The sequence below is a fragment of the Pundamilia nyererei genome, unplaced genomic scaffold (genome assembly GCF_000239375.1).
Source record: "Pundamilia nyererei isolate P.nyererei 1_Seehausen unplaced genomic scaffold, PunNye1.0 scaffold00197, whole genome shotgun sequence".
Taxonomy (NCBI): Eukaryota; Metazoa; Chordata; class Actinopteri; order Cichliformes; family Cichlidae; genus Pundamilia; species Pundamilia nyererei.
In genome coordinates, this window is record NW_005187598.1 from 316,869 (window position 1) to 327,493 (window position 10,625).

Here is a 10,625-nt window from a genome sequence, read left to right on the forward strand (position 1 = left end):
CGATACATATCGTTATCGTTCTATCGCCCAGCTCTACTTTGAACAGGACGCCCACATCCACAGCTCCCTCCCACACTCAGCCAAAGAAAGAGGGATGGTCGTGTTAATTTATAGAAAACGTCACTGTTAGAAAAACTGTAGACGTGAAACAACTAATACGAGTTCTAAATGAGGAACATTATTAAACAGTACGTGAGTGAGTTTGGTCTTTGCTGGTGTCACCGCCCTCGCACCAGTGCATCACTCACCGCCCTCGCCAGGACTACTTGTTAGCTGGGCTTTTTTCCTGCAGCAGACTCAGGTTGTGTGCAGGATTTCAGCTCATGACTCAGGCAGTTCATAAACTCCAAGCCCAGAGCTCGTCGCTCAGGACAGCTCAGAGTAGAGATGCAGGTATTTATCCTGAATGTCTCCGGGGTGAGGTCATTAGGGCGTGTCCGCCTGGGAGGAGGCCCCAGGGCAGACCTGAGCCACACTGGAGTGATTACAGCTCCCGGCTGCCTTTGACGGCTGGGAGAACTAGAGCAGGGGGCTTTGCCGGGGTTGCTGCCTGTGACCCGTGCCCAGGTATCCTGCAGAAAGTGAACGATGACTGCTGTGTTTCTGCTGGTTTTGGTTTGTTTTTCCAATGAACGGGTGCAGACTCACTCTCCCTTTCCTCAGAAACCTACCTCTTTGCCTGCCTGGTGGATTTCTTCAATAACTGCTCCAGATACTCCAGGTACTGTAGGCTGAGTGATTCAGGCAGCGAGGGGCAGCCGCTCCTCTGATGATGATCTGTTAATGACTGATATTGCTGTAGTGTTTCATCATCATAGTATTCTTTGAGAAACATGGAAACGCTGTAAACATAATGTGTCCCTGTAGCTGTGAGACTGGATTCAAAGACGGGGACCTCTTCATGTCCTACAAGAGCATGTTCCAGGATGTCCGAGATGCTGTGGACTGGGTTCACTTCAAGGTAGAGACTCCTGTGTCCTAGTTCCACGTCCTTCAGTCCCTGCTTGGTCCATGAATGTCCTCAGTAACCTGATTTACTGTCACAGGGCTCCTTGAAAGAAAAAACCGTTGAAAACCTGGAGAAGTACGTGGTGAAGGACGTAAGTGGAGCAGCTCTGATTCTACAGAGTGAAGCTGTGGTGTTGGTGACACATATTGTTGAGAAATGAATAAATGAAATGATTTTAATGAGTCAGTTTTTGATGTGTTTGTAGCCGAAGCTTCCTCTGCTCCTGAGTCGCATGAATGAAGTCTCCAAAGTGTTTTTGGTCACCAACAGTGATTATAAGTACACACAGGTAAAGCTCACAACAATAAACAGCTGTTTTCATCTTCTTCTGTAGAAAACCTCCGAATGAAGAAGTCTGACGGCTGCATGAACAACATCATCGAATTAGTGCATCATTTATTAACTATTAAACTAGTCTTTTTTCCTTTACAGTTTAACTATAGGTCAGACTTATCTCCAACCTTTTAATCTCAGAGATTAGTAGAAAAATCTCTACTACAGAGAAATCGATGCTGGATGACAAACACCAATTAGTTAAACCACAAGAATTGTATTCAGCCCGAAAACCTTAGAACCAGGGTGTCTAACAGACGCTTCCTGGGATTAGCTTTGTCTCCAGTAACTGTGAGGAAGCTCCCGCTGAAGCACTGACACCTGCTGGTCATTCGATGTACTGCAGCCCGACTATGACGCGGCTTCGACCTGGATGCTCATCGTAAACAAACATGAGTGTCTGCTTTCTCTGTAATTAGAACCTCAGAGTGATGCTGAAAACGTTTTCAACTCTGAGCACGCTCGCTGCTGCTGCCATGGAGATGCTGCCACCAGCAGTTTCCCTGCAGGATGTTTACCAGTGTTGGTGTTTGTCACTAAACTGGAGAAGCTTTTTGTCCCTTTCAGAGCTTTCAGTGCAGTTTGACTCCCAGCATGCTGAGGGAAGAAGCCTTGTAGGCTGTGCCTAATACATGAAGCTAAGATGCTTCCAGTAGGTTCTCCCACCTCTGCAGAGGATTTGTTTTGTTAAAGTGATTTTTGGAGTCACCTTCTCGTCTAAGGACCTTCTTCTCCGGTTCATCAGTTTGACCGCAGAGCCAAACGTCTTCAGCTTCACAGCTGTTGAAGCTGCTGTGGTCTTTAGATCCCCACAGTCTTTGACACTGTTTCCCTCTTCTGTCATTTACCAAGTTCTCCCTTCAGCTTTGATCTATCCATCGAGGGAGGGAGGAAGAGAGGGAGGGAGGGAGGGAGGGTCGTCATTGTGGTGTGAAAATGGAAAATTTCAAACATGATTGATGAAAAAACTCTTGTCTTACAGAAAATTATGAGCTACCTGTTTGACCTCCCTCATGGTCCGAAGGTAACACGGATGATTAAAGCTTACGTACACATTTGACCTACACGCTCAGACTGATGTGTTATTGTGTGTGTGTGTGTGTGTGTGTGTGTGTGTGTGGATGGCCTTGCAGTCGGGCACGCCCCACCAGCCCTGGCAGTCCTACTTCGACCTGATCCTGGTAGATGCCCGTAAGCCCGTCTTCTTCGGGGAAGGAACGGTGCTACGACAAGTCGACACTGTGAGTGTGCTCGAGTGTAGCCAGCTGCGTTGTTGCCGTGTCTTTGATACGACTAGCATGATGACGAGTGCCGTTTCCAACATAACGTCCTGTGCTGTCACACGCTCGATGCATCTTCACCACACGACCGTTCCTGTGACGGTGCTGCAGTTAGAGCCACTCGAGTGTACGCTTCCTCCCACACAGTTGCACCGGCTGCTGAAATGTGGCTGATGACCTGCAGCTCACTCAGCACCAGGCCTGTGAAGACATGAGAGATGTGGTTTGGCCTGGGCTTCCTCTGTGAGCTTTGGGTTCTCATGTCAGGGGAAATTCTTCAAAGTACCTGTGATACTGAGCTTAACCCACAGATGATGCTCGCTGGCTGCCCGCTGATACTGAGCGAGAGCAGGAACTTTCATTTGCACAAAAGATAAGTTAGTAAATGCTGCTTATGTGACTTGTTGTCTTTCTTTCAGAGCACAGGACGGCTGAAGATCGGCACGTACACTGGACCTCTTCAGCACGGCATCGTTTACTCTGGAGGTAAATTTCAAAAACAGAGCTGTGCTGATGTTGGACAGGATCTCATGTTTAGATGTTCTGATCAGTCAGGACTTTGTTGTATTTACAGTCCTGACCTGTTTTTGAGTAAAGGGCTCGTTCCTTAATCCGTGACTCTCACTGCATGATGTAAGAGGTTCGTCTCTGAAACAAACAGAGGTGATGTGCAAACATGTGTGAGCCGAGTCACAGCTCCAAACCTGAAGCTGATGGTTGTTCCTGGAAAGCTTGCGCTTACAACAGCTCAGTTTAATCAGACCGATGCTTTGTTGTAGAGTCAGGTTCTGTCGCTGTGGTTCGATGGCTGTCCTCGCTGGTTTCCATCATGCATCCAGTGCTGTGAACATTTTTGTACCCTCCTTCTGACCGATCCCTCTGATGCTCTGTAACCATCTGCAAACCTTTCGCCTTTTTTGGCTCAAATTGTAAATAATTCACATTCCAGGTGAGAAATGATTTGAAATGATTGATTATGGTCATTTTAAGAAGTGTTTTTTCTGTCCTTGTTTTTGTGTCTCAGGTTCTTCAGACATCGTCTGTGACCTGCTGGGCGCTAAAGGAAAGGACATAGTCTACATCGGAGACCACATTTTTGGCGACATTCTCAAATCTAAGAAGCGTCAGGGTTGGAGGACGTTCCTGGTGATACCTGAGCTGGCCCAGGAGCTGCATGTGTGGACTGACAAGAGCTGTGAGTCTGCGCCCACACGTGTGCACACGCACATAAGAATAAGCATGTTTATCCTGTGGGCTACAGGCAGCACAGACGGAGAACTGTGTGTTTGATTCTTTCTTTTGTTTAAATCCGACACCGTTGCAAAGCCAGTTTGTTCCTGCCGAGGTCGATGTTGCAAAGTGTTTGTAGAGTCAAAGGTGAGACTGTGTAGAAACAAACTGCTCAGCTGCACCCGGGTCTCAAATTCACACATGCGTTGGTCACTCTGGCATGAACAAGTGTTCAGAGGGTGAAGGTCAGGAGTGTGGGCAGGCCGTTCCTCCTGCAGGTACAGATGAACTGCTGGGCGTGCGGGGGCAGAGGTGTGGTCACCTGGGATGACAGTTTGGTCCCAGACTATGGACACGTAGGTTTGCCACAGGCTCTTCTCTTCACATCCCTCTGCACTGAAATTGCCTCCAATCACGACAAACCTGTTTCCGGCGAGGGAGATGCTGCCGCCACCTGATGCTGCAGCAGTCGCTCCAGCATTCTCCACCTTTGAACCTACGATCCAGCTGCAGTAGGCAGAACTGAACTCATCACTGAACATAACGTTCTGCACATGTTCAGGTTTCAGTAAGTACATGTTGCCGACAGCAGCACAAACGGGCAGCGAGGCCAGAACTGCAGCTCTGTGCAGATCAGATACCAGCTGACCGGTGCAGCAGGCGCCTCAGCGCCCGGGTACCGGAGGTTTAAACTGTGACAGGAAAGATTTGGTATGTTCATGGGTTCGGCTCACAGATGCATTGTGGGCCGGACAGCATTGTCCCACAGTTTAAGATTGATTTCCAAGGAGCGTTGCTGCAACAAAGAAATAATCACAGTTCCTGTGCTAAGTATGTATGAGTGCAAGCTTTTATACAGTTTGTTCATTTAAACAAAATAATTACTGTTAATATTTCATTCATGTTAAATGTTGACTAGGCAGCTCGGCACCACCTCAGCCCATCAGTCATGCGCGTGCCTTTGAAGCATCGATGAGGCCGTGATGAATGAAGTTTTTGATGTTTCAAACTGTAGATTCAGTGCCTGTGTCCATCGTTGGTGTGTGGTCTGTGGAATAGCTCAGCTGTACTACGTTACCTGTCTGTGGAAGTGTGAACAGTAAAGATTTCACTGATAACTCTGTGAAGGAAATAAACTGACACGGTTTTGTTTTCTAGCCTTATTTGAAGAACTTCAGTCACTGGACTGTTTTCTGGCAGAGTTTTACAAGTAAGGTTCTTCTTTTGTCTGATGAGCAATTTAAAAACAACAAGAAAACATGTTGTGGGCTCGGAGTTATGTCTGCAACACTGATATTTACAGAAAGAAATGTTGAGTGTTTTACCACCGATCACAGCAAACAAGTATATTGATGACAGATGAACAAAGTGTGAGTCTGAGGCTACAAGCCTCCAGCAGCATTGTGTTGTAGTAGCAGCGGCACAGCATAAAATGCAAAGTTAAATATAAGAAGCAGTGTAGCCTGGGAGGTTGGGCAGGTATCGAGCACAGATGTAACAAACCTAAATATATTATATTGCCTTTAACCAGGAAGCATTTCGAGCTGTTAACAGAAAGATCAGTGCAGAAGCTTCAACCTTCAGCTGTGGAAACTACATTTCAAATGATTTGTCCTCAGGCACATGGACAGCAGCAGCAACGAGAGGCCTGATATCAGCTCCCTGCAGAGACGCATTAAGGTACAACTTCCTCTGAGGCTGGCTCAGCACAGCATCACTTCTGTTATCAAATGCATCACATTCTTTTTCTAAAGACATGTTAAAGAAGTGCAGCGTTTACAGAAACACGGGTATAAAGGTTTTTGCACCTACAGTTCATGTCCAGTAAAGTGAAGTGTATGAACACTGACAGCATTGTTAGAATTTCCCTCTGTACGCTTCCCCACTGGATTTGGGCAAAGATGCAGTCTGTAGATGTGCAAAGCTGGCAGAGACAGACCCTGAAAGACCAGCAGCTGCAACTGCAGCAAAAGCTGCTTCTACACAGTATCGACTCAGGGCTGAATGTTACACACACCCCACTTTACTGTTATTTATTTGTAACAAATGTTTGGAGTCATGTCTGATTTTGGTTGCACTTCTCTCGTGTGCACCACTTTGTGTTGGTCTTTCACCTGGAAGTCCAATAACACTGATTCATGTTTGTGGCTGTAATGTGACAAAATGTGGGAAAGTTCAAGGGGGCCCAATACTTTTGTAAGACACTGTAAATACATAACTTAAGTGACCAATCACAATAGGTTTGGTCTCAGGAGGACGAGCTGCAGAGCTGAATATGCTTCGATTTTTATTAGAAGTGATCCAGATGGGAAGGATTAGAAACCAGTATGAGAGGGACAGGCTGAGGGGTGTGGACGCACACAGAGGATGCTCTCCTGTGGTGAACTCTAAAGAGAGCAGCCAATAGAATAAGCAGGAGGTCATCATAGCGTAACCAACATATTACTGTACTGTTACCAACTGGTGTTGTCTTGGGCATCACACCACCTGCTCCATAATGCTGGGATGAGGAACTGCGTATCCTACTGGTTCGATGCTAACAGCAGCTGGGACCTTTGACTCCGCAGCACCAGCGAGTCTGACGTGACTGTGCATGTTTGTGACCTTTTCAGAAAGTGACTCATGACATGGACATGTGTTACGGCATGATGGGAAGTCTGTTTCGGAGCGGATCCCGGCAGACTCTGTTCGCCTCCCAGGTGATGCGCTACGCTGACCTGTACGCTGCCTCCTTCATCAACCTGCTCTACTACCCCTTCAGCTACCTGTTCAGAGCTGCACACGTGCTGGTGAGAAACCTACACCCGTAGTTGTGAATGCAGTAAGTCGAAAAGCTCTGAGGAGTTTCAGATTCACACGAAGGTCTATCGGTGGGTTCAGTTCAGTACGTTAGACATTTAATACTTAGGCAACCATTTATGTCGAGTATAAAGACCCCCCCGTGCCCACCCACACCCCATGGGGGTCGTTGTTGGAGACAAGAAAGTGATTCTTGATTTCTGTCACTCACTGAACCGTGTCCCTCCCAGATGCCTCATGAATCCACAGTGGAACACACACACGTCAACATCATGGACATGGAGTCGCCGCTGGCCACAAGAAACCGCCACGACGTCGACTTTAAGGAGATCGAGTGCAAAAGACACCAGCTGACCCGATCCATCAGTGAGATCCAGCCGCCGCATTTCTTTCCTCAGGCCCCGCAGGAGATTACCCACTGCCACGATGAGGATGATGACGAGGAAGAGGAGGAGTAGGGGAGGGCCGTGAACCTTTCCCCAGAAGAGCCCGTTTCCATTTTTACGTTTGTCTTTACTTTGATTCATAGCTGCAGCGAGCGAGTGCTCACAGAGAGGGACTCTCAGTGCTGCTTTTATCTGGGCTTACACGTGCTGTGCTCCATGCTGCGCAATATCAACGGTTGGTTCTCACGTGTACCGATTGTGCACCGAGAGTTTGTGCCACGCTGCAGTCACGGCGGACTTCTGCTGTGACTGTGGGAGAATATCAGAAGTTCAAACTGGGTTTGTTGTTGCTGAATATCACGGTCTTCCACTGATGTTAATCTGTGACCAGTCTGAAAGGGCTCTCATTGGTTCAGCTGTCAACATGTTGCAGATGTGCTGTTCCTGGGGTGGGCTGAGATCAAAGTGCCTCAGTGTTATTACAGATGCTGTTCAGTGTACACGCGCTTTTCTTTTCTCATGCTTTTATGCTGCTGCCCTGATTTTAAAGAAACTACAAATATGTCCGACCAATAAAGCTGCAGCGAGGGCCTTAAAGGTTGTAATTTGGCTGTATGCTGGAGTTTTCAGGGGCAGCGTTCCTGCATTGGTACAGATGTGCCAGAGGGAGCAAGACTGGTGCCGACAAACGGGGCTCGCAAAGTATCAGGTAAGATACTTAGATCTGACTGCCAGAAGAGGGAGACAGGCAGCATGTTCAGGGTCGCCAACAGGGTCAGGCTGCTTCGGCTGCTGCTAACGAGCGACTGCAGTGATCGTGCTGCAGGCTGAGACGGGTATTCGTCCTCTGCTCTTCTTTTCTCCTTCCTGTGGGTCAGTTTGAGTGACGGTCCTGTGAGGTCTGAGCTAAAATCAAAGGATGCTTTTTGAACCTGGTCGTGCCCAGGAGGACTTTCATAGGACGGACTCATCATAATCCATGAAGCTGAAAGCATGTTTTTATGTTTTATTCAAGTTTCATATGTCAGCAACAGAGAGTGCAAATGCTTTTTTTATTTTGAATTATGCTGGGGGGAATGATAACATGCATTGTTCTGCAGTTGACACGCTTTTTCATGACTGTAATAAAATATATTACATTGCTGCTGCGTTTTGATTTTATTGTTAAATTTGCACTTAGAACAGAATAATCCTTTAATTGTGCCACAAGGGAAATTTGGTTGTAACAGCAGCCACAAAGACACACAAACAAACAAACAGCACACAAACATGCACATTTCTTTTACATATTTACATCAAGGACAACAGTTACCAGAGTACTGCACTGTTATTACATTAAATAACTACAGATAAGAGGCCGACCTGGTTGTCGTGTGAATCGGTTGATAAAATAGTGAAAGTTACAGCACTGATGTAAACATCTGTTTGTGCAGTCTGGCAGCTGCAGGGAGGAAGGAGCTGCAGAAACGCTCCTTCATGCATCGAGGACGCAGCAGTCTGTCTCTGCAGCAACATCTACATGCATGTAAATGTTGGGAGACTCTGTCCATCAGAGATGTTATTTTGGCCACAGTCCTCCTGTCTCCCAGCACCTGCACTGGGTCCAGGGTGCATCCCAGCACAGAGCTGGCCTTCCTGATGACTTGATCCAGCCTCTTCCTGTCAGCTGCTGGTAAACTGCTGCTCCAACATACAACAAGTGTTCCTGTAGCTCCTGATAAGCCTGGTTCATGATAAGAGGTCAGCTGTGCTGTGTTATCAGACTTTATCTTTCCTACTAATGTTTCTCCTCAGTAAAGTTTTCCTTGGTTAATTTCATTGTAACTGGTTCCAGTTGTCCCTTAATGGGACGGGTCACTGCAAACAGCTTTTACATTTTTGTTCTGATTGTGACAAACGTGTGAATCTCGTGCTGCCACCTTTTCACTCATTGAATCTGAACACGCTCTGACACTTAGGGAAGGTTTGGAGCCAGTGTGAGACAGAATGATGAGATTTCTTCTGCACCGCTGATCTTCATCCCACCTTTAAACGTCCTCATCAAAGGTTTAAGACCACCTAAAAATGGCAAAAAATGATATTTTTCATGGTTGGAGCTCAACAAGCTTCAACAAGAAGAAATGAAGGGAGACAAAACGTTTTTTCAAGCATTTATTAAAAACAAAGCTTAAACTGAAACAGGCTGTTTTGCAGCTGATCAAGGACCACACCTCCAGAAAAACATAAACCCCCTAAACCAGCTGTGCAGCAGTATATACACATCTGTGCTGGAGGCCCCGGGGCAGACCCAGGACACGCTGGAGAGATTGCATGATGGTGGATAATAATGACTGAAACACAAATCAAGCTGCTGCTATGGAAAAGTAAAAACTGTGTTTTCACAGAACTATACATGAACTATGAGAGTGTGTGAAACTCAGACAACCTTGTGATTGTCTGGAACCAGTAACGACACTGAAGTCTCGAGCTGATAACAGCATTGAGGCTGTGGGGACGGTTCCCACAGGACGTCCTGTTGGCCTGAGCTCGTTACAGACATCTGACAGAATGTACTAGAGAAGGTCACGATGATACTGAGGCCCCCGGGGTGAGATACTCAGAGCTGGAGTGAATAAGACTTGTAGAATAAAATGGTACGACCTAAGTGCCTCTCCTGTCAGCTCACAGTTGATTTACTGTGAGCACATGATCTTTCAGGGACATTCTTCTGCTTATTCAGAGTGGCGGGGATGCTGGAGCCTGTCCCAGCTCCCTCAGAGCGAGAGGCCGGTTACACTCCGGACCACAGCATCACACCACAAACAGTTTCTGTAGTTTTGCAACAACCTGCACACAGACTGTACTGATGGCCCCGCTACGTGCCTAGCCTTGGATTTCGCCTCCTCAGCAGCGAATTGTGAAGTCTTGTTGAACACATGTGAACTCAGGAGCACGGCTACAGGGACACCGGCAGGGCCAAGCAGCTGTTTGGCCTTCAGCTGCTGATAAATTTGTCCTTTTGCTCCGTGTTATCAGTCAGGGATGATGAAGAGCCAGCGAAAGAGAAAAACGTCCCTCAAATCTGAGGACTGTTTTTGATAAAGGCTTTGCCCATAATTTCATTTTGTTCCGTTGAGGTTGCCAGACTACAGCCTGGTATGTGGATAAAACACTACGTTTAAACTTTAGTTTAATATTCTATCAGATGAAAACGTGGCCACAAATATCCCTTCCTGTTCAAGAACGGGCACAAAAGTGCTGAAGCTGCAGGTGACTGCAGGTCCCGATGACTTGGCTTCTCTTCAGCCTTTTATTCGATTTTGTATGAGCGCTGCGTTCTGTGGTGCAAGCAGAATCATCTGCAGCTCAACCTGATAAAGCAAACGACTGTGGACCAGCTGAGGTCCTTTAACATGTGTAGGGTGACGCCCTGTTGAGGCCAGTGCGTCCTGGATGCTGTGACATGCTGGAGCAGCAGGTTGAGGGTCGCAGATGCCAGCACACTCAATGCACTGATCCACAAAGCAGGTGATGCTGTGGGTGTGGAGCCGGACTCTCTAAAGGTGCTGTTGAAGAGGTGGATGTTTTTTATATATATATATATATATA

At 47.0% G+C, this 10,625-nt stretch overlaps 1 protein-coding gene across 1 annotated transcript in view; it reads left to right on the forward strand.

Moving 5' to 3' along the window:
• Positions 1-8,181, forward strand: part of nt5c2a (5'-nucleotidase, cytosolic IIa) — a 21,594-nt gene extending 13,413 nt beyond the window's left edge. The window contains exons 7-18 of the mRNA XM_005747417.2: positions 664-721; positions 868-961; positions 1,047-1,100; positions 1,215-1,298; positions 2,325-2,366; positions 2,476-2,583; positions 3,042-3,108; positions 3,647-3,817; positions 5,011-5,062; positions 5,472-5,532; positions 6,465-6,641; positions 6,882-8,181. Coding sequence (XP_005747474.1) covers positions 664-721; positions 868-961; positions 1,047-1,100; positions 1,215-1,298; positions 2,325-2,366; positions 2,476-2,583; positions 3,042-3,108; positions 3,647-3,817; positions 5,011-5,062; positions 5,472-5,532; positions 6,465-6,641; positions 6,882-7,109 — 1,196 coding nt within the window. The 3' untranslated portion in view covers positions 7,110-8,181. The remainder of the gene's footprint in view (positions 1-663; positions 722-867; positions 962-1,046; positions 1,101-1,214; positions 1,299-2,324; positions 2,367-2,475; positions 2,584-3,041; positions 3,109-3,646; positions 3,818-5,010; positions 5,063-5,471; positions 5,533-6,464; positions 6,642-6,881) is intronic.
• The last annotated feature ends 2,444 nt before the right edge of the window (positions 8,182-10,625 follow it).